This window comes from Mus musculus, chromosome 19 (genome assembly GCF_000001635.26).
Source record: "Mus musculus strain C57BL/6J chromosome 19, GRCm38.p6 C57BL/6J".
NCBI classification, from domain to species: Eukaryota; Metazoa; Chordata; class Mammalia; order Rodentia; family Muridae; genus Mus; species Mus musculus.
The window spans coordinates 58,667,151-58,690,201 of NC_000085.6; the positions used below are offsets into that span (position 1 = coordinate 58,667,151).

General features: G+C 42.4%; 1 protein-coding gene across 1 annotated transcript; it reads left to right on the forward strand.

Annotated features, from left to right (window-relative positions):
• Positions 1-3,214: 3,214 nt before the first annotated feature.
• Positions 3,215-14,649, forward strand: Pnlip (pancreatic lipase). The gene is made up of 13 exons (NM_026925.4): positions 3,215-3,242; positions 3,389-3,434; positions 4,553-4,707; positions 5,932-6,054; positions 6,598-6,732; positions 7,904-8,015; positions 9,051-9,170; positions 9,283-9,402; positions 9,975-10,093; positions 12,354-12,483; positions 12,889-12,997; positions 13,590-13,754; positions 14,514-14,649. The coding sequence occupies exons 2-13, from the start codon at positions 3,389-3,391 to the stop codon at positions 14,575-14,577; spliced, it is 1,398 nt and encodes a 465-aa protein (NP_081201.2). The 5' UTR covers positions 3,215-3,242; the 3' UTR covers positions 14,578-14,649.
• Positions 14,650-23,051: the final 8,402 nt, after the last annotated feature.

Here is a 23,051-nt window from a genome sequence, read left to right on the forward strand (position 1 = left end):
TTGAAGGTTGAGTAAATGAGTTCCCGGTTGGCTCCTGTGATGGTTATCCAGCCACACAGGTGTCTTAAGCCCTTTCTCTCCCTTACCTTAAATCTGGTGTCACAAAGATGCCAGGATCCGAGTGTTACATAAGAGGAGACTTAACCTCCTCTGCAAACGCTGCTATTTGCTTTGAAACTTCCAGTCTTGTATTCTATATCAGACCATGCATAGTTTCCGAGTCAAAGTTGAACCTATGTTAGATATGCTTTGAGTGTGGAGACCTACAAGTGTGTTTTCCGTGGAAGCCCATGGCAGCTCCTAGGTCTGTACTGCTGAAGGTTGTCCTCTAAACCTGCAGTCTGGAGATGTGAGGAAGAGTGTCAAAGCCTTGTGCATGGTGAAGACTTTGTGATAGTGCTGGACCCCATTGAAGAGAGCCCTCTATGTGCAGAGCACCGTGTCACACTGGAGAGAGTCCTCCATGTGTGGAACACTGTGCAACACTGGAGAGAGTCCTCCACATGTGGAGCACTGTGCTCTCAACTTCATGTTAGTTAAGCCCAGGAGACCAGGCACAAAGAGGCTGATTTTTCACTAAACTTTGAGGTAGACATAGCCCCCAGGTTCTCATCAGGAATTGAAGTAAAAAATATTAAATTCCATCATACTGGGGTTGAGAGTTAAAGAAATATATTTTTGTAATTTAAGAGATTGAAGGGAAGGGATAGAACAAGCGTGGTAGGAGGCGACCACCCTTGTGTGGCTGTTCAACCTGGTACTGAGATGCTCAGTCCAGCAGCAGATGTTTCCACCTGAGCAGATGGTGGAGGTTAGAGCGAGTGTGCTCATTAAAGCAATCTCAGGGGCTGGCTGTGTATTGCCGTTGGCAGAGTGCTTGTCTGGCGTGTGTGAAGCCCTGGGTTTGATCTCCAGCAATATGTAAACTGGTGTGAAGGCACCATGCAGTCTCAGAAGTTAGGAGGGGGAGACATAAGAAACTTCAAGACCACCATTAGATACATAGTGAGTTTGAGGCTGGCTTGGGTTAGATGAGGCTCAGCAGTTACACACACTTGCTTATCCCTTCCTGTCACCCACATGGTAGCTTTCTGCCTCACCTGCGTGTAACTCCAGTTTGGGGACCCACTGCCACTAAGGACACCTGCAGCATGGGAGGTATACACATCAGGAGAGGCTGGGGAGGAAAGCCTAGTTCTAGTCCCTGGGGGAAGATGGCAGCACACTCTACCACATAAGACGGAAGCGGAAACCCAGGAAGCATGTGAGTCACTTAAACACAACGATCCTAGATTTCATCACTCAGCTGGAGAGTTCAGTACGATTAGAATTGGGGAAAGCACTGGGGCAAGGCGACAGGAGAGAGGCAGATCAGGACCCACCCCTCTGCCAGCATTTCTAGATTTGGGAAACTGGCTCTCCCCTCCCCCCCCCCCCCCGGAGCATTCTAAAATCAGAAGGTATTTCAGTTTACCAACTAGTTCCCCATTGACCTTGTACTTCAAACTGAGGTGACTTTGAATCCTAATTCAGTAGGCTGGATGACATAAGGGTCCCCAAATTATGTGGCACACAGCTTTAGACACCAGTTCAGGATTGTGTGAATGGCATGGTAAGCAGAATGTAAGTGACACCCTGATGATACAGGATGAGTGCGGCTCATAGGGAATATTACTGTAGCAAGAACACAGTGTCCTCAGGAATAAATAATGCAGGGTATCAAAGTTTGAGCTCTCTTTCATCTCTCTCCTCTCTCTTCTCCCCTTTCCCTCCCCACTTCCCTACTCCCATCCTTTTCACCTCCCCCTCTCCCCTCCCCTCCCCCCTTCCTTCCTCTTCTCTCAGATCCTCCATCATTTTTGTGGTATTGGAGATTAAACCCAGGCCTCAAGCAGGCTAGGCAGCACTTGACACAGCTACACCCCTCACCCAAGTTCCTAATGGCTCTTAGAGATTTTTTTTTAATTCTTTTTTTTTTGTTTTGTTTTGTTTTGTTTTTTGGGTTGGGTTCTTCACTTATTTATTTCTTGATTCTTTTTATTTATATATGAACTGATTTTGTATGGTCCTATCTAAATCGGTGGCTCACAGGATAAATGCACCCAGTCCCTACAATTATGTCACATCCTGTAACTTTAAGCAATCTGCCACACTAACCCACCCCAGCTGTCTGCCCCGCAACACTGCCTTCACAATAAAGTCACAGGCCACACTTGTGAAAATTCAATTTTAATTTTTCCATTTTATTTGCAATTTCATCTGATGGTGGAGTCTCCTATACATGGGCCTCCTCCTCATGTTCTCTTCCTCTTTATCCTCCTCTTTTTAATTTATTTATTATTATTATTATTATAAGACAGAATACATGTGGAGGTCAAAAGACACCTTTGATGATTGGTTCTCTCCTGTCACGTGACTTCTGGGGATCAAACTCATGTCAAACTTGCACCTTCATCCCCTGAGCCTTCTTGGCTTTCCTTGTTTTGATTGTGTGTGTGTGTGTGTGTGTGTGTGTGTGTGTGTGTGTGAGAGAGAGAGAGAGAGAGAGAGAGAGAGAGAGAGAGAGAGAGAGATTAGACTAGCCTGAAACTCACAATCTTCCTAAAGCAGTACCCTCTGCTGGAGTCACAGGTGTGCACACCACATGTGCCCTGGTGTTAATTTATCCCTTCCTTCAATGTTATTCTTGAATAATGAGTTAGCAGTGTAGACTTGTAACACAAAGCACACCCCGCTTTCATTTCATCTGCGTGCTCTCGAAGGCTTTCTTGTGTTCCACTGTGTTCGAGGGGACTCAGGATCAGTCAGAGGATGCAGGAGCTGTGTGGCTGACAGAGTCGGTCTTCCAGACAGCTGTTGTGAAACCTGTGCCCACGGGCACACAGACGAGCAAAGATTGATAGGAAGAAGGGAGGGACTGTTTGCAGGAGCAGAGAAAAGATGGCTTAAAAAAGAAAAGAAAAAAGAAAAAAAAAAAGATGGCGGCTCTGGGCAGAGCACAGCACCCCAGCGGAGAACATTCCATATCTAGCACTTTCTCAGATTCCCACGGACACCTTGGAACGCTCAGCCTCCGGTACTTCTCTGGGCTTATCTGAGATTAAAATTAGAAGTACGTCCTTGGAGCCTCTCTCTCTTCTCCAGCCACTTTTCCATGACACTACTTGGAAAGATAACACTCACCTATAAAAGGGCATATCAGTGTTTGCTCGTTGTCCGTAGAACCTGACGGATCCGCCACGGTGAGTCAGGAACCTGATTTAGAGACTCACTTGTTAGACTGCACCCATTCTGCCCCACACCCCCCAACTCCCCAAAGTCTGATTGAACATGGATTATGGTTAATCTTGCGTTCATCAGACTCAGCCATGTTTTTGCCTCTGTGCAGATGCTAATGCTGTGGACATTTGCAGTGCTGCTGGGAGCAGTAGCTGGTAAGAAAAGATGTGTGTGGAGATGGGAGAGGTCTTCCCCAGGCGGTGACAGCCGGGTGCAAGCCAGGTTGAGGATGAGGACTTAGTTAAGAGCAATGCAGGCTTAAGGAAGCCTAGACATGAATTGAGCTTATCATTGGATGAAGAGCACCAGTGTTTGCAGCTTGCAGTGACGTGAGGTACAATTCCCAACGCTATTTCAATTCGTTTCAGACAAGTAATAGTGCAGACAAATCATACATAGCATTGAGCTATACGTACACTGCTTATCTGATCTTCCAATTGACTGGATGGATATTTATTTTCTGAACTTAGCCCCTTTTAGGTCAAGGGAGGTGTCTGAATCCAAGTTCACCACTTACACTTCTATGAAGCTATGCACAATCCGAAAGCCCTCTGAACCTGGGGATATTTGTGTTACATGGGTGTAATGGCATCCTTCAGTGGGATGACTGTGAGGCTTCAGTCAGAGAAGTCAGTCATCTTATTCAGCATCAGGCACATAGTAAAGTCTAGAGAAATTCAGTCTTCACAACAGCCATTGCTCTGCCTTTATCCTGGGCTTTGCACCACTCCAGAGCTCTTTTTTTGAGTTGTTCCTTCCTGGAATAAGTAGCACACCAGACTACAGCCATCACATCACTGATAGTTTGTGTGATGAGCAATTTTATGAGTAATTCCTACATCACAGAAATCCAGGATGGTCCTCAAACATAATTCAGACATCCATATCTTCTGCCAAGGTGAAGATTCAGTTTGGCCCTTGTATAAAACTTAAAAATTTTCCCACCCAAAGCGTGAAGACAAAAGGTTGCTACCTGGAGTTGAGAGCCTCCACACACTCAAACCAGTTCCTGAGACAGAGAGCCATCTCATATCTAGGCACCAATGGCCAAAGATAACATCTGGGTCAAAGTTAGTCCTTGACTGATCCTTGAGCAGAGACCTGTGGGGAGTGAGTGGACCCAGAGGCAGAGGTGACGGTCAGTAGCCTGCATGAGCAGAGGGTGTTTGAGAAAGCCAAGGGCGAAAACAAGATGCAATTCAACTTACGTTTGGTTGATCGTGCATTGGAAAGGTTAAAGTAATATATGTGAAACATTTGTGGGTGATTTCAGGAAGGGAAGTTTGCTTCGACAAACTCGGCTGCTTCAGTGATGATGCCCCCTGGTCAGGAACTCTAGACAGACCCCTGAAAGCACTGCCCTGGAGCCCAGCACAGATCAACACCCGCTTTCTCCTCTACACCAACGAGAATCCAGACAACTACCAGGTAGGAATCGCTGTTGTTTTCAGGACTAAGTGTCACATGCTTTATGTAATTACTATGAATATTCAAGCCTTCTAATGAGAATATAGGAAAAGGAGAATTTATATCTGTTTAGACTTCTAGAGCAATCAGATTAAGGACTCTTTAAAAACTTATTCATAAATGGCCATTCAAGTCTTATTATTCGTGTTTTATATCCAGTATACTATATAGAAATATTATACATACAGGGATAGAATAGTTTTATATATATATATATATATATATATATATATATATATATATACATATATATATATATATATATATATATGTATATGTGTGGGTATACACACACACACACACATATACATACATATTTCTATAGTACTCATACTGATGCATATAGTAATAAAGAATATGCTATATTGTGTTTGTGTATTTTAAATAACATTTCCTGATACAGTGCAAACACACACATAAGGAATCCCTTTAAGGTGGTTCAACTTGACAGGATTTGTTTGGAAAGTGATGTGCTTTCAATAGAAGGTTCTGGACTAGCCATGTGCTGACCTGTAGCCACAGGAAGGAGCATCAGTGAACCACAGCTTCTAGTCTTGCACCAGTCATGAATGAATGATTGACAGCTCTATCTGTGGCAAAGGGATAATAGAAAAGCTAGGTTGGGTGTTTATGATACATTCCAACTGGTAATGCTTTCCAGGTAGCAACTTTAATCCAAGCATTTAAAGGGTAGACACTGGTTCAGGAGTCCAAGACTGTCCACAGCTGTTTAATGAGTTGAAGGCATTTGGTGTACATGAGACCCTGCTCCAAACAAAGCAAGACCCAGTTATAATATCTTGAACTTACACTGGATTTATTGAGTAATAATTCCATTATCCTTGGAGGATTATTAGAACATGTACATATCTCCTAATGTTGGATAGATTATAAAGATAGATGATAGATAGATAGATAGATAGATAAGTGGATGGATGGATGGGTAGGTAGACAGGTAGATAGGCATATGTACAAAGACTTTCATTGAAGATCTTAATGACAAACATCTTGGGAGACATATTGTCTAAGTCAAACAGCTACAAGGACAATAGCAACTTGGGAATGGCTGTCAATGGCTTGCCTACGTGGGTTTTCAAGAATCCTACCTGCCATCCCTGCCCACACATGAATGATCATAAAGCTACTGGAAGAAACGCGACTCAAACACTTTTCTACCCCAAACAGCTAATTACTTCAGATGCATCAAACATCAGAAACTCCAATTTCCGAACAAACAGAAAAACCCGTATCATTATCCACGGCTTCATCGACAAGGGAGAAGAAAACTGGCTATCTGACATGTGCAAGGTGAGCCATGGTGCTTTCTAAGAGAAAGTGTTTAGAGACCAGCAAGACACTGTCCCCAACTGAGGAGGACAAAGGCTGGTCACCACCAAACCAGAGTCTGAGACCGCCTGAGCCTGGAGGTGGGGATAGGGATGGGGTAGTGGTGGGCACAAGGGTCCTGGGACACTTAGGGTATGGGCTATGGAGTTATGCAGGAATCATGGCATAGTTACTTAGCAACTGATGTAGAGATATTTTAGACTTTACCAGGAGAAGCTACCATGCAGTAGTATTCAAGTTAAGCATGGACCTTCAATGTCCACCCAATATACCTGCTGCAATAGAAATATCAGGAATTTCATTCCCACGGTGGTCTGAAGCCAAGAGTAAGCTTGAGCAAGGACTCCATACTCATTAGAGACTAGGTTTTGGTCATAGCATTGGGGTTAACACGATAGTTATTACTCAGGTCAAGAAGAGAACTTAGCAAATCTTCAAATACGTTAATCAGCAGTGAATAAGGAGCCTGGATTATTTCCCTGTGTGGTGTGTCTCTCCCATCAGAACATGTTCCGAGTGGAGAGTGTGAACTGCATCTGTGTGGACTGGAAAGGCGGTTCCCGAACGACATATACCCAGGCTACCCAGAACGTCCGGGTCGTGGGGGCAGAAGTGGCATTGTTGGTTAACGTTCTGCAGGTAACTGACTCTGGGTTATGTAAAATCCCTTAAGACACTGCTGTCTGGATTCTCCTTCCATAACAAAATCTGTAGGTGTAATCATTGATAAGGACAAATTTAAATAAGAAGACATTACCCCTTTTGCTTAAAGATGAATCCCACCCCAATCTTGATTCAGGCTTCACCAACAACTAGTTTTGAATGTTAATTAAATGAACTTAAACAACTAGGTAGGTAATTTCACTTGAATTCCGCCTGTGTTTTTTTTTCAACCATTTTTATTTATTTATTTTTCTTTTTAATTAGGTATTTTCCTCGTTTACATTTTCAATGCTATCCCAAAGGTCCCCCATACCCACCCCCCCAATCCCCTACCCACCCACTCCCCCTTTTTGGCCCTGGCGTTCCCCTGTACTGGGGCATATTTTTATTTAATTTTAGTTCTGGACATAGAGCCTGAGGCTGCTCATACTAAGCAAGTGCTCTATTGCAGAGACGCAGCGCCAACCAGGGATAGGTCTCAATTTTCCCTTGGTTATCGATTTGATATGCCGATATCAGCCACATGTTTACACTTTTGTTTCATTCATTTTTAGTGTGTTGTGGGAGCACAATGCTCATGTGGGTATGCAAGTGTATGGAGTCTTCCTGGATTGCTATACATTCTATTTTTTTTGAAGCACCATCTTTCTGAGTTCCAAGGACCTGCCTGTCTCTGCCTCTCTAGTGCCACGATTACAGGCATTCATATTTTACATGGGTGTTTGGGATCCTAATCTGAATCTTTGTGCTTTACTGACTGAGCTATCTCCCCAGTTTCCATTGATTTTATTGAATAGAAACACAAAGGAAGCAATCTAGCCTGACTGGAGCACTGAAAAGTCTTTTAAAAAATGTCAAACTCAAATGTGCTTCAGTAATTGCCTTGTGGGCCCTGATCCAAATCCTTGCCTCGCCATCTCCAAATATGACCTCATGTGTCCTTCCTGGGTTTCTCTCTCAGCAGTGGGAGGACACACAGGATTCTAAGCCTAGTTGAACTAATTTCTGTTTCTTCTTAATGGTGTGGGGGATGCTCTGAAGGGGGTAGGGAACACGTCTCCTTAGAAACCAAGGTCTGGAGGCACCCTTGACCATCTGGCATTTTGAATTACTTGGAAACATTTTAATGAAGCTTTCCTTCCAACAGTCTGATCTGGGATACTCACTTAACAATGTCCACCTGATTGGCCACAGCCTGGGTTCCCACATTGCTGGGGAGGCTGGAAAGAGGACCTTTGGAGCCATTGGAAGGATCACAGGTTGGTTTAACATCAAATTCTAGATGTTGAGACTGTCTGTGGGGACTGCAGGGACTTTGGTAGGGTTGCTCTGAACTTGTCACACTTCCTGAGTTATGCCAGGTGACCAGAGCTCAGAGCATTGCAACCTGCAGAGTTGTATTCTTGTTTCCAGTATTTGGTGTCATTACCCTATTGTTTATATTGTACCTAGACAAGCCATGAATTAAGACTACCCAGAAACACTGTGCCTATATCTGAGTTTGTGTGTAGCCAGCTGAACTCTATTTTAATCCTAGTGGATAACAAATCTAAGTTTCACCAACTATAATCTCATTGCTGAGGGAGGAGGCAGAGGCTCTGGTTGACTGGGGCTTCTAGTTCTGGGTAGGGCTAATTAGATTCAGAATGCCATTTGCAAACTGCAGCTGGCTGTATTAGGCCAGGGCCACAGGCTCAGGTAACCTGACAAGGAAGATATTGCTGTCCTGGGCCTGAGACATCAGGGGATAAACAGTTTCCCATTCTGTCTTCCAACTTTCAGTCCTGACATGGAAATTATCTTGTTTTGCATATTGGAAAGGTTCATTGCATTTGGATCAATCAAGGGAACAGCCAGGGTCTCCCTTGGTTTATTGAAAAAGCAATCTTCCAGAACATTCTTTCCCCTAGTTTACAATTGGTCACCACAGCCTGCTCTGCCAGGTGTCGTACTATGCCAGGCTGTGGACTCAGTCACAGAAAGCACCTGCCTCCCTGGAAGACTAGAATCTGATAGAAATCTCTAACCTGAAGAGCCTTTAGCTCATCATCTTCTGGGGTCAGCCGTTTGGAGGGAACCGCTGCTAAGAAGCAATATTCTCGAGGGAGCTAGACGTCCGTGAGCAGTGTCTTGTACCGACCGCTCTCCAGGCACACCTTACAATAGTGCCCGACAGTTGACGAAACAGCCACACATCCCGATACTTGACGAAGCATTCACACATCCCGATACTTGACGAAGTATTCACACATTGATGTAACCGTTGTACTGGTGACGCATCCTATCTGCTTCAGGGTTGGACCCCGCTGAGCCTTACTTCCAGGGCACCCCTGAAGAAGTCCGACTGGACCCCACCGATGCTCAGTTTGTGGACGCAATTCACACAGACGCCGGGCCCATTATCCCCAACTTAGGTGAGCTCCTCCAGTCTGTCTGCTGAATGACTTCAATCTCTGTATTCGAACATTTGACAGTGCCGGGGTCGAATAATAATAGAGACTTTCTATCACTTTTAAAAATCTTCAGGATTTGGAATGAGCCAGACTGTGGGTCACTTAGATTTCTTTCCAAACGGAGGAATCGAAATGCCAGGATGCCAGAAGAATATTCTTTCCCAAATTGTTGACATCGACGGGATCTGGGAAGGTAAAAATTGTGCACATGAATTTCCACCGTGAATTATACAGAATTCTCTCTCTTTTTTTTTTAAATCAAAGGACTCCTACTATGTCCCTGAAACATAAGTTCCGTTGTGACAAGTGAGTGCGAGGAAACTTTGGGGTGGAGCATGCATTTATAACCCAATTTTTTCGTTTCTTTTAAGAAGATTTGGTTTTATAGGTATATTGTCTATATTTAAGTATATCACACTGGTGTCCACCTGGTTCATGTGGAAGCCATAACAATTCAGGTACCCTGGAACTTGTAGTTACAGATGGTGGTGAGCTGCCATGTGGCTTCCGACCTAGCTCTCCAGTCTTTGTAATCCAGTTCTGAGTGACCTAATTTATATACTAATTTATATGCCTTCGTCTTTCTCTTCTCAAGTCACTTAATAACTATTGGTTCTAAACTATTAATTTCTTATTTCTTCCTATACCCTACATATACTTCATAATCTCTTTATGTTTAGAGTTGCTCTAACTAGAGCACACATTAATTAGCTCCACAGTAGAGAAGTAAAATCAGCCACTGATGTCATGCCTCTGACTCCACAGGAACTCGAAACTTTGCTGCCTGTAACCACTTAAGAAGCTACAAGTTTTACACCGACAGCATCGTCAACCCAACTGGCTTTGCTGGGTTCTCCTGTAGCTCTTACAGTCTTTTCACGGCAGTAAGTAGCTTCCAGCTTCCTGTGGGTTTCATTTTATGTTTCGTTTTGTTCCCCCTCGTGACTGGAGGTCCAATCCAGAGCCCTGTGCATGCTAACCTCACACGTGGCTCTGTGCTCTGGCTCTGGACCCCCTTTTTTAAATTTGTGATGATGTCACTTCCTGACCATTTATAGTTAAATATTCATTAACTCATGCATATGCATCTCAGTAGCCAAAAAGCCTTAATGCATCACAGGGGTATAGAACAAGAGGCTTGTAAATAAAAACGCCTCACCTAACATCCCTCTAACATTTCTCTGTCTCAGGTAAATGTTCAAGCTTTTTCAGGGTCAAGACTCTTAAACAAACATATAGAATGTTAGTTTGTAGCAATCTGAATGCCTGGAAGATACTGATGAACTAGGGGCTCTACTTAACTGTGGATCTTTAAACTATAGAATGATGGACATATGGATATGTCTTTGCTCATATTCATCAATAGTTTTAAAGTTTTGTCACATTTTCAGTGAAATCTTGAATGTGATGTTTCTATTGACTTAGCTTTTAGAAAGTTAATTTTTTTCACTATAGCTTTTTCAAATCAAAAAGAAAAAATTTAACCACTGTCAGATAACAAAGAAAACTTCAACTAACCAACATTCCATGTAAGAAACAAATACCAGAGAAATATACCTTAGTTATTAAGACTTAAATGACACTGGGCAAAGGATTTCATTTCTCTGAGGCTTTTTTTCATCTAGAAATGTAATGATATCAGACCCAGTGTACTTGGTAAAGCAATTAATCACAAGACACATTAAGTGCTTGGCCCAGAACAACAACAAAAATATAATAATTAAAATATGGGAGAGGGGTACATATTTTGTTCACATGTAAGTTTGTTATAGTAAGAGCTGAGACACACTCTTGGTTTGATTTTAGGTTTATCTTCCTGTAGACAAATGATCCAAAAATATTCAGGTTCCGTGCAATGAAAGAAGTCTGATTCAATGACATAAAAGTCCTTTTGTAAGAAGATTTAGAGCACTTTTGTACAGAAAATCTCCCGGTGTTCATATTCACATTTCTCTGTCTTTGAACCTCTTCCTATGATTCCATCTTAACCTGTGTGCCCTGGCCATCCTGGTGATGTGTGTGTGCCCAGGCCATCCTGGTGATGTGTGTGGGCCCAGGCCATCCTGGTGATGTGTGTGTGCCCAGGCCATCCTGGTGATGTGTGTGTGCCCAGGCCATCCTGGTGATGTGTGTGGGCCCAGGCCATCCTGGTGATGTGTGTGTTCCCAGGCCATCCTGGTGATGTGTGTGGTCCCAGGCCATCCAGGCCCACACACATCCAATTATGTGCTCTGCAGAGAAAATGACTGTGGCCCCTGGGTGCGTGGTCTCCTGGCTTCTTTGGAATCCAGGACATGTCCCTGTCTGTCTTGTTGATGAACATGCTTAGAGATTAAGGATGGAACTTTTGTACTCTTTCCGGGAAGTGTCTGTGGAAACAGGAGCGTGCTTCTCCTTGGCTGACCGAGTCTCTCCTCAGCTTGCTAGGTGATCAAACCTGAGGCCCTTTGGGCCTATCATCTAATCTTCTGGTGGAGAAGTGCCTCATGAGCGTCTCCTGTGGGGGGAGCCTTCCCTTCAGAGTGGAAATTGGGTGATCTGTCCTCAGAATTCTGCTGTTCATGCCCCACCCCTTTTACCACAATCCCTAGCTGAGGGCATTTTCCTGCGTCGGTTTTCTTCACATGCCAGATACCTGGCTAAATCTTAATGGCCAACTGGGCCATTTTCTCTCCCTACTGATTCACATTCTGAGATGTGAGCATGTGCCAAGTGATGCTAAGGAAATGGAGAAGGGTTTGAATTTTGAGCCTCAGAATGGAACCTGTAGTGCCTGGCAGAAGTTAGCTGTCATTTCCTGTTCTTATGTGATCTCTCTGAAATAAATTCTAATCACCTAGCAAGAGAGTGGATGTTTTAGAACAAACAAAGCCAGTTAGAAAGGCAGAGGGGAAAGGATAAATACATATATACCAATTATCCTATGTTGTGGCTTTTATAGTTTTGCGCCATTTAATAATGAAACTGAAGGCTTAGCCTGAGGCTAATGGGATGTACTGTTAACTTTCGCTGAGACACCATTGCTGTCCCCACCATTAAAATCAGGAACAGAATTAGCTTTGACTCAATTATAAGCCACATTGGGAAAAATATGCCCTATTAAAAATCAGAACACTCCCAGCCACCATTTTCTCAATTCCACAGAATAAGTGCTTCCCATGTGGGAGTGGAGGATGCCCCCAGATGGGTCATTACGCTGACAGATATCCTGGGAAAACAAGCAGACTCTACCAGACATTTTACCTCAACACCGGTGATAAGAGCAACTTCGCACGTAAGTTTCCGTTTTATTTGATTTTCACTTTAGCTCTCCTATTGGGCAGGCATGGATGGGGCAGGGTGTGAGACCCAGAGCCTGATAAATGCCAGCAAGTGCTCTCTGCTACTGAGCTACTACGTCCTAGCTGCAGATTTCAACAAGACAGATTTCTTAGGCTCTTGGCTTGGAAAAAGTAAAACCAACCTAAATCTCCTTATTCATTGACTCTGGAAATGTTCCCTAAGTCCACACTTCCCAATGCCTGGCCCTGAACACCGACGAAAACAACTGTGGGATTTTGCCAGATCCACACCCGACATGGTGGATCATTCACGTTCTGCCCCTGCTGGGGTGTGTGTTAACCTGTAGTCAGAACCTCTTCCCTCCCAGCTAACAGTGTACAAACGTTGCCTCCTGCAGGTTGGCGGTACCAGGTGACTGTCACCCTGTCTGGACAGAAGGTCACTGGGCACATTCTAGTTTCTTTGTTTGGAAATGGAGGAAACTCTAAACAGTATGAAGTTTTCAAGTGAGTAAAGGTTTAAAGCATCACTCGGTGCTTCTTACATTTAAGTAGGTTATCAATGTCTGGTGTATGCTGTTGACAGTTTTTTCCTATTATTATTATGTAGCATGTAGTCACATACAACAAAAAGAAAGCTGCCATGTAGCCATTATGCATTAATGCACTACAAACATTATATTTTTAGTTTTTTTCTGATATTTTCATGTCTATTTTGTTGCCTGACATTTGATTTATAATGAGTAAATAATTATTCCCTACACAACAGTAGAGAAAAGAGTTTATAATGACAGCATCGTTTATTAAACTAATGAGAGTTGTGACAAAGACACATTTGAGTCTGCGTGAAAGAGAGAATGACTTACATAATCTGAGTTATTGATAGAAAAACCCACCACTGGGCTCAAGTGCATGTGGGAATTTACTCCAGGCGTTTGAGTGACAAATGTCATATTAAGCAGCTTAGATTCCAAAGGAATTTGAACTGGCTTTAGAAACATATTATATTTTATATACTGTGTATATGTGTGTGTGTAATTAATCCTGTGTCTCTTCATGCATATTCACATATACTTTTGTTGACATCTTAACTTCTCAGGGGCTCTCTGCAGCCAGGTACTTCTCACGTCAATGAATTCGACTCTGATGTGGATGTTGGAGATTTGCAGAAGGTTAAATTTATTTGGTACAACAATGTGATCAACCCAACTCTACCCAAAGTGGGAGCATCAAGGATCACAGTGGAAAGAAATGATGGCAGAGTGTGAGTAATATATACATTCGTATAGTACTAATTCTAAAGTAAGCATGAGCATAAAGAAGCAAAGAGAACAAAAAAATAAAATAAAAAACAAGACAAAACAAAAAAAAAACATAGAAAGATGGTGCTTGAACTATATCCAACTAAAACAACAATTATATTAAATGAAGATATATATATATATATATATATATATATATATATATATATATATATATATATACCAACATCAGGGTCAGGAGAAATGTACAAATTGAAGCAGTGATGGATGCCACCATAATGTATTTAAATACTTAAATTTAAAAAGATTGGCAATACCAAGAATATTTGAAGACAAGGGGAATCCTAAACACTCAGGCACTGTTCGTGGCATATAAAATGATGCGGTCATCTAGAAAGCAGTTTGATGGCAATTCCTTAAAAGCCAAACACATCAACTACAATACTGCTAGAGTCCCTGATTGCCATGGCTTTGCTCCCCACAGTTTCAGTTATGCACAGTCAACAGTGGTCTGAAATGATATGGAAAACAGTACTTCTGGTCCTTTGTGTAGTGACTGACAGCTGTTCTCTAGATATTTGCAATCATGGTAGGAGGTTAGTGGGTGATCCAGTCTCCAATATCCTAATGTCTGACCATGCCCCTCTCAGACTCCTGGGGCAGTGGGTGGAGATGCATGAAGGAACAGGCATGCCTGTTCTTATACCCAGCTCTCCACTTGTGTGAGGAAGAAGTGACCTTTTTGTGTTTTCTCTCCTCAGGTTCAACTTCTGTAGTCAAGAGACAGTGAGGGAAGACGTCCTGCTCACACTGTCTCCATGTTAGGAGGCTGCTGCTGTGTGACCACCAAGTCCCACTGTTGTAATAAAGTCTAGTATTAAAGCAATATTTTCTGTTGTCAGTGTTGATGATTTCTAATGTATCTTCTGGATAAGATGATAAAGCCTTAAGTTCTCAGTTGTTGTCAAGAGCCATGAATGATTGTAAATTTTTGTTTTGATGTTTGGGTTTGGGAATATTGCTTAAATGATAAAGCTATCATGTCCTTTGTAAATATTATTAATGCTTCTGATCACCTAAGAGAGCGCTCAAGGCTCTTGGTAATGCTGTGGTGAGAGTGCTAGAATTGGCCACTTCTGTTATCTCTCTGGTCAGACATCTCTGGAGGGATTGAACGGCAGGAGACAAGGAGGGACTCTGAGACAAGTCTGATCTTTTCTATGGTCCTGCTTCTCTTACTGTGTTTCCCATAGAACCTCTGCCGCCCCATAATCTATTTGATCTTCCAAAAGCACAAAACAAAGCCATCATATTCCAATAAGCCCAGGGCAGAGTTCCTATTTCATAGTCAGCCTTCCTGATCACTTCTCATTCTGGCTTTCACTTAGGACTCCAGTCTTACCACCCAGGACATTCAGTCTGAAACTCCACACTCTAGACTTATCCCCAGGGACAGACTATTTATTGTCTTTCACAGTTTTTTTTTTCTTTTATACTCATACCTGATATGAATACTATAAAACTATAGACACAAAACCAGGATGGTACTGTCAAAACAACAACAACAACAACAACAACAACAACAACAAAAAAACCATTCAGGTAGACCAATAGACTACCATGGCTACCTAATCTTTGGTAACGATGTCAAAACATGCATTAAAGAAAGGGACCCTCTTCACTTGGTGCTGCAGAAACTGGGTATCTACATGTCCAGATCGACAAAAGAGTCCCATCCCTCACCCTACAAAAAAAGTCACTCAAAATGCAGCTAAGACCAGAAGCTGCTGTGGGAAAACATTTCTACGTACGGACACAAGCTAGGACTTGCTAAAAGTGACTTGAGTAGCTTGGGAAGTCATTGAAATACTTAATACACGTGGTTATGTGAAATAGAAAATCTGCAGCATGGTAAAGGAAGCAATCAGCAAAGGAAAGAGAGAGCCTACAGAACGGGAAACAAATCATTTCCAACTACATCAGGGGACTTCCCATGTCTTCCTTTGGGCTTGTTTTATTACCCAGTGGTGTTTAGCCAACCTTGCCATTCTTGTTTTATATACTGATACCCAGACCCCAAGACTCTAGAGGTTACTATATCACTATAGGTAGATAGGCAGATATATAATTAATAGAAAGATGATCGGCACATACACACATACATACATACATACATACATACATACGTGTATACATACACAGACACAAATAGCAGACATTCACAAGAGAGACAAAGAGAGAGAGAGACAGATAGACAAATAAGTGCATTTATACACACATAGGGGGAAAAGAAAGAAAGAGGGAGGGTAGGATGGAGAGAGAGAGAGAGAATAAGAAGTGAACATGGATTTTAAAAATTCTACCAAGTAAGAAATTAATACATGTTGCTGATTATATGTATGGGATGACTAGTTTGGTTGTCCACTTGACTATATCGAGAGATTAATCCAAATGACTGAGCACAACTGTGAGGGATTTTTTTCAAATTTAATTTAATTAAATCATTTGAAGTAGGGAGCCCCACTTCTAATCCAGATCGTGAAGGTAGAAATATAAAGCTTTAATCTCTACATCTTTTGAAGTGGGGAGATCCATCTTTCTCTTCCTTCCCTTCCTTCCTTCCTTCCTTCCTTCCTTCCTTCCTTCCTTCCTTCCTGTCTGTCTGTCTTTTTTAATTATTTATTTTATTGGATATTTTATTTATTTACATTTCAAATGTTATCCCCTTTCCCAATCCCCCCAGAAGCCCCCATCCCATCCACCCTCCTCCTGCTTCTAGGAGGGTGTACCCCCACCCACCCACCCACCCACCTACTCTCGTCTCCCAGCCCTTGCATTCCCTTACACTGGGACATCGAGCCTTCACAGGACCAAGGGCCTGGCAAGACCATCTTCTGCTACATATATGGCTGGATCCATGGGTCCCTCTATGTGTACTCCTTGGTTGGTGATTTAGACCCTGGGAGCTCTGGTTGGTTGATTTTGTTGTTCTTCCTATGGGGTTGCAAACCCCTTCAACTCCTTCAGTCCTTTCTGACTCCTCTATTGGAGGAGCTCAATCCAATGGTTGACTGCGAGCATCCGCCTCTGCATTTGTCAGGCTCTGGCAGGGCCTCTCTGGAGACTTCCATATCAGGCTCCTTTCAGCATACACTTCTTGGCATCCACAATAGTGTTTGCATTTGGTAACTATATATGGGATGAATCCCCAGGTGGGACAGTCTCTCGATGGCCTTTCCTTCAGTCTCTGCTCTGCACTTTGTCTGTGTATTTCCTCCTGTGAGTATTTTGTTCCCTTTCTAAAAAGGACCGAAGCACCTACACTTTGTTCTTCCTTCTTTTTGAGCTTCATGTGGTCTGTAAATTTTATTTTGGGTATTCCAAGTTTTGGGGCTAATATCCACTTATCAGTGAGTACATGCCATGTGTGTTCTTTTGTGATTGGGTTACCTCACTCAGAATGATATTTTCTAGTTCCATCCATTTGCCTAAGAATTTCATGAAGTCATTGTTTTTAATAGCTGAGTAGTACTCCATTGTGTAAATATACCACATTTTCTGTATCCATTCCTCTGTTGAAGTACATCTGTGTTCTCTCCAGCTTCTGGCTATTATAAATAAGGCTGCTATGAACATAGTGGAGCATGTGTCCGTGTTATGTGTTGGAGCATCCTCTGGGTATATGCCCAGGAGTGGTATAGCTGGATCCTCCAGTAGTAATATGTCCAATTTTCATAGAAAATGCCAAACCGATTCTCAGAATAGTTGTACCAGTTTGCAATCTCACCAGCAATGGAGGAATGTTCCTCTTCCTCTACATTCTCGCCAGCATCTGCTGTCACTTGAGTTTTTGATCTTAGCCATTCTGACTGGTGTGATGTGGTGTCTTAGCCAGGGTTTTACTGCTGTGAACAGACACTATGACCAAGGCAAGTCTTATAAAAACAACATTTAATTGGGACTGACTTACAGGTTCAGAGGCTCAGTCCATTATCATCAAGGTGGGAGCATGGCAGTATCCAGGCAGGCATGGCACAGGCAGAGCTGAGAGTTCTACATCTTCATCCAAAGGCTGCTAGTGGAAGACTGACTTCCAGGCAACCGGAGTGAGAGTCTTAAGCCCACACCCACAGTGACACACCTATTCCAACCAGGCCACACCTCCAGATGGTGCCACTCCCTAGTCTAAGAATATACAAACCATCACATTCCACTCCCTAGCCCCCATAGACTTGTTCAAACATATGAGTCTATGTGGGGCCATACTTAAACATAGCACAATGCAAAATGCATTTAGTCCAACTTTCAAAGTCCTCATAGTCTATAGCAATCTCAACAATGTTAAAAGTCCAAAGTTCAAGGTCTCTTCTGAGATCCATCCAATTACTTAACTGTAATCCTCAAAGAAAGACAGGAAACCAGCTGAGCAAATTCCAACTCTGCATATCCATGTCTGATGTCAAAGAGGTCTTCAGATCTCCACTTTTTTCATCTTTGTTTAATGCAACAAACTGCTTTCTCCTGGGCTGGTTTCACTCCCTGTTAGCAGCTTTCCTCAGCATGTATCCCATGGCTCTAGCATCTTTAACATCTTTGAGTCTCCAAGGCAATTTCAATGTTACAGCTTCTTTTTTCAGTGTCTGGGATTCCACTTGATCTTTTGGACTCCTTCTAAGGGCTGGCATCACTTCTCCAGCTCTGCCCTCTGTAGCACTCTAAGCTCAGGTTGATTACTCCACTACGGCTGCTGTTCTTGGTGATCATCCCATGGTACTGACATCTCCAATACACTGGGGTGCTCCACTCCAACTAGGCTTCACCAATAGCCTCTCATAGGCTCTCTTCATGGTGCCAAGCCTCAAATCCTTTGCATGACCCCTTCAGTCCTGGGTCATCAACTTCTGCTGAGGCTATACCTTCTCCAATGGCCTTTCATGACCTCTCACAGTGCCAAGCCTCAGCTGTTCTTTATGACACCTTCATGCCTTCAAAATCAGTAACATCTGGGTGATTCTTACACATTACCAAGTCCAACTGCAGCACAAGGTACAACCTTGGCTATCTCTGGAACACAGCTTCTTTGTGCTCCCAGAAAACACTTCCCAGAAGATGTCACCTCAGTGATGCTGGTCTCTTCATAATCACTGCTAATTTATTAGCTCCAGCTAACCAGCATCATTTGTTCCAGTAGTTCCTTCCATTCTTAACTCTATAGCCAGAGCCACATGGCTGAAGCTGCCAAGGAGTTCTGTTGCTGGAAGGAATTAGAACATGACCCTCTTGTACTATTACATTGTAATTAGCTTTCTGTTCTCCAAATCCTTCACTGCCTAAGCTTGGCTATCCTGGGTCTTGCTCTGTAGATTGGCCTTGAACACAGAGATCAGCATGCCTGTCTTCGGGGATTAAAGGTGTGTTCCACCACGCCTGGATCTAAATTCAGCTGGGTAGGATCTTGCCCCAAGGTCCCACTCCCTTAATCTGTTATTTCCTAGAACACAGGATTTTGCTCCATTTCACTTCCTGGTATGCCTTTAATACTCAAACCATATATTTTATATTTTTTCTTTCTAAGCTTGCTATGCTTGTTCAAACTTCTCTTTGTGAGACTTAACCAGAGAACAAAGTCTCTGCTGGGCTTTTTTGAAACTTCCTTTGTCAATGCAATTAATCCAAGTCTCTTCACCTTAGCCTCAGGTAGACTTTTCAGACAAAGGCAAAAAGTAGCCACATTCTTCACCATAATACCACAAAAAACAGTCTTTATGCCACATACTGACATTCTTCTCCTTTGAAATCTCTTAGGCCAGGTCAACACAGTTCAAATTACTCCCAGCAACAAAGTCTTCAATATTCCTACTGGAATGACACATTAAGCCCCATTTAAAGCATTCCACTGTGTTCCAAATCCAAAGTCCCCAAATCCACATTCTTTCAAATAAGAGCATGGTCAGGCCTATCACAGCAATACCCCAGTCCCTGGTACCAACTTCTGTCTTAGTGAGGGTTTTACTGCTGTGAACAGACACCATGACCAAGGCAAGTCTTATAAAAACAACATTTAATTGGGGCTGGCTTACAGGTTCAGAGGCTCAGTCCATTATCATCAAGGTAGGAGCATGGCAGTATCCAGGCAGGCATGGCACAGGCAGAGCTGAGAGTTCTACATCTTCATCCAAAGGCTGCTAGTGGAAAACTGACTTCCAGGCAACCGGAGTGAGAGTCTTAAGCCCACACCCACAGTGACACACCTATTCCAACCAGGCCACACCTCCAGATGGTGCCACTCCCTAGTCCAAGAATATACAAACCATCACAGTGGAATCTGAGGGTTGTTTTGATTTGCATTTCCCTGATAACTAAGGATGTTGAACATTTATCTAGGTGCTTCTCAACCATTCAGGTTTCCTCAGTTGAGAACTCTTTGTCTAGCTCTGAACCCCATTTTTAAAAGTTATTTGAATGTGAAAGATTTGTATAACAAGAAGTTCAAGTCTCTGAAGAAAGAAATGGAGGAAGATCTCAGAAAATGGAAAGATCTCCCATGCTCATGGATTGGCAGGATCAATATAGTAAAACTGGCCATTGTGCCAAAAGCAATCTACAGAGTCAATGCAATCCCCGTCAAAATTCCAACTCAATTCTTCACAGAGTTAGAAAAAGCAATTCAATTCTCAAATTCATTTGGAATAACAAAAAACCCAGGATAGTGAAAACTATTCTCAAAATAAAAGAACTTCTGGGGGAAATCACCATCCCTGACCTCAAGATGTACTAAAGAGCAATAAGAACTGCATGATGATGGCACAGTGACAGGCTGGAAGATCAATGGAATAGAAATGAAGACTCAGAAATGGACCCACACGCCTATAGCCACTTGATCTTTGACAAAGGAGCTAAAACCATCCAGTGCAGGGAAGGGGGAACCAGCATTTTCAACAAATGGTGCTGTTCAACTGGCTGTCAGCATGTAGAAGAATGCACTTCGACCCATTCTTATCTCCTTGTACAAAGCTCAAATCCAAGTGGATCAAGGACTCCCCCACCCCCACCCAAAAAAAAAAAACAGATACACTGAAAATAATAGAAGACAAAGTAGGGAAGATCCTCAAATAAATGGGCACAGGGGAAATTTTCCTGAATAGAACACCAATGGCTTATGCTCTAAGGTCAATTGACAAATGGGATCTCATAAAATTGCAAAGCAAAGGACACTGTCAATAGGACAAATAGGTAACCAACAGATTGGGAAAGATCTTTATCTATCCTACATCTGATATAGGGCTAATATCCAATATATACAAAGAGCTCAAGAAGATCTATCTTTAATCTGGATCACATCTTCTCCGGCAGGGTATATAAAGGATATAGACGAAGGAAGCTGTCTTTTTGGCTGCCTTCTCTCCTCCTCATTAGCAAGTCAATTCTTTCCCTGGCAATAGAACTCAATTTTGGATTCTGATGTATCCTGAAGACTGTGCTGGGAGCCAGCCCTGGCACTTCTTTTTTCTTGGTTCTCCCTTGAAGGTAATCCTCTAGGGAAGAGGAGCATCAGAGGGGGTGAGATATTTAGGGCTGCTGTTTAATAATAAAACATTTACTTATCCTAAGTCTAAGTCACTTTGCTACTGTAGCAGACCTGCCTGAGTCCCTTTTGGGCCAGAACCTGTTTAGTACCTGATCATAAAACAGCAGGACACTAAGTAATGTTGCCTTTGTTCTATCTCTGCAGGAACTGTGGGTTTCTAACTCCCAGCCTGCTAGTTGAAGTCACAGGAAGATAAAGAGACACTTTGAGAAGTGATTTTGATCTTTATTTTTAAGTTCTCTTTAAAAAGTTTGCTATGAAAGTCTTCTAAGGAAAGGGATCAGGGGTCTAAGAAAAAAAAAAGGGAGGGGGGAATAAAGGCTTTTTCCCCTTTTCTTTGTCCTCAGGACTTACACATCTTTTAGAAGACATGATCACATAGTAAAAAGTTCATCACAAGTTTACACATAAATTCAAATAATCAGATAAGTTTACAACAGAAAATGTTTACATGCATATCCATTTGGAGTAATTATCTGGCTAAACATTCTTTATCTGTCACCAGCTCTACAGGTTCATGGAGAGTCAAAAACAATAACTTTCATGACTAAGGTATTAGTGAAACCCAGTCTGTAGTTTATCTTCTGTCCTTGCACCTACAATAAATCATTAGTTCCCTTTATGACCTTTGGTTGATGGTTTTACAATCTCTTGGCATGTGCTCTAAGTTGTGGAATGCCTGCTTACTATCTCAGAAGCAATTAACTCTTGACACTTGAAGACTGCCAGAGTTCTCATTGCAGTTTTGATTATCAGCTCTATTACAAAAGAGCTTAGTAGTTACTAGTATAATTTTATATTATCCGATAATTCTTACAGGACCATCATTAAGAATTAAGAAATTATCTGCCTATACAGCATCACTACAAGACAGTACACCTTTGTTGTTTTGCAGAAATCTGCTCAAAGGATGCTCTAATACCTAATGATTATTATATAGATTTAGTAATACCAGAAAAGCATATTAGTAGCAGGAATCTTTCCTAATATGAAATTCTCCTTAGCCTTAAGTAAAGGAGCAACTTCTTGTAGATTTTAATCCATGGCAGAACTATCTTGGGAAGATCATCTGCTAGTTTTTTGTTTCTCCTAGATGGCTTCTGGCACAGCTGAGACATCTAGCTCATGAGCTGAACAGCTACTGGATTCTTGAAACTTCCATTCATAGGCAGACATTGCTGGGTTATCTATAAGAACCACCTCTGATACAGTGTATAATATAAAAAGGGGGGGGAGAAAAAATAGTTTAAATTCTTATTGGCTTTCATTTACAATTGCTGAGTTGGGCAGTCTTTGAAATGGATGAGAGGCAGATGCCAGGCATGTGAAGCTGCAGTGGGCAAGTGAGCTTCCTTGAGATGGACCACTGCTTTGCATGACTGGGACAGATGTATCATGGAAAGGCATGGCCCCAGAGGCTGTGTCCCAGGACCGCTTCTTGGTGATGTTGTGCCTTCTCATGTTGGTCATTGCTGTATTCCTCATTTGTCTAACATTGAATGATTGGGCAAAGAATGACTCAATATGCCTATAGTCTGTTAATGTTTAATTCCTAGGGATTAGCCCGCCCTATTGGGCAAATTTCTTGCAGATCAACATGAAGATGAACTTTTATGAAAGGATGCTGTGTGGATGAATTAATGATTTTACAGAATTCCTGATTTGATTCAAATGATTTTAAGAATATAATTGGTAGAAAGTTTAAAGTTGA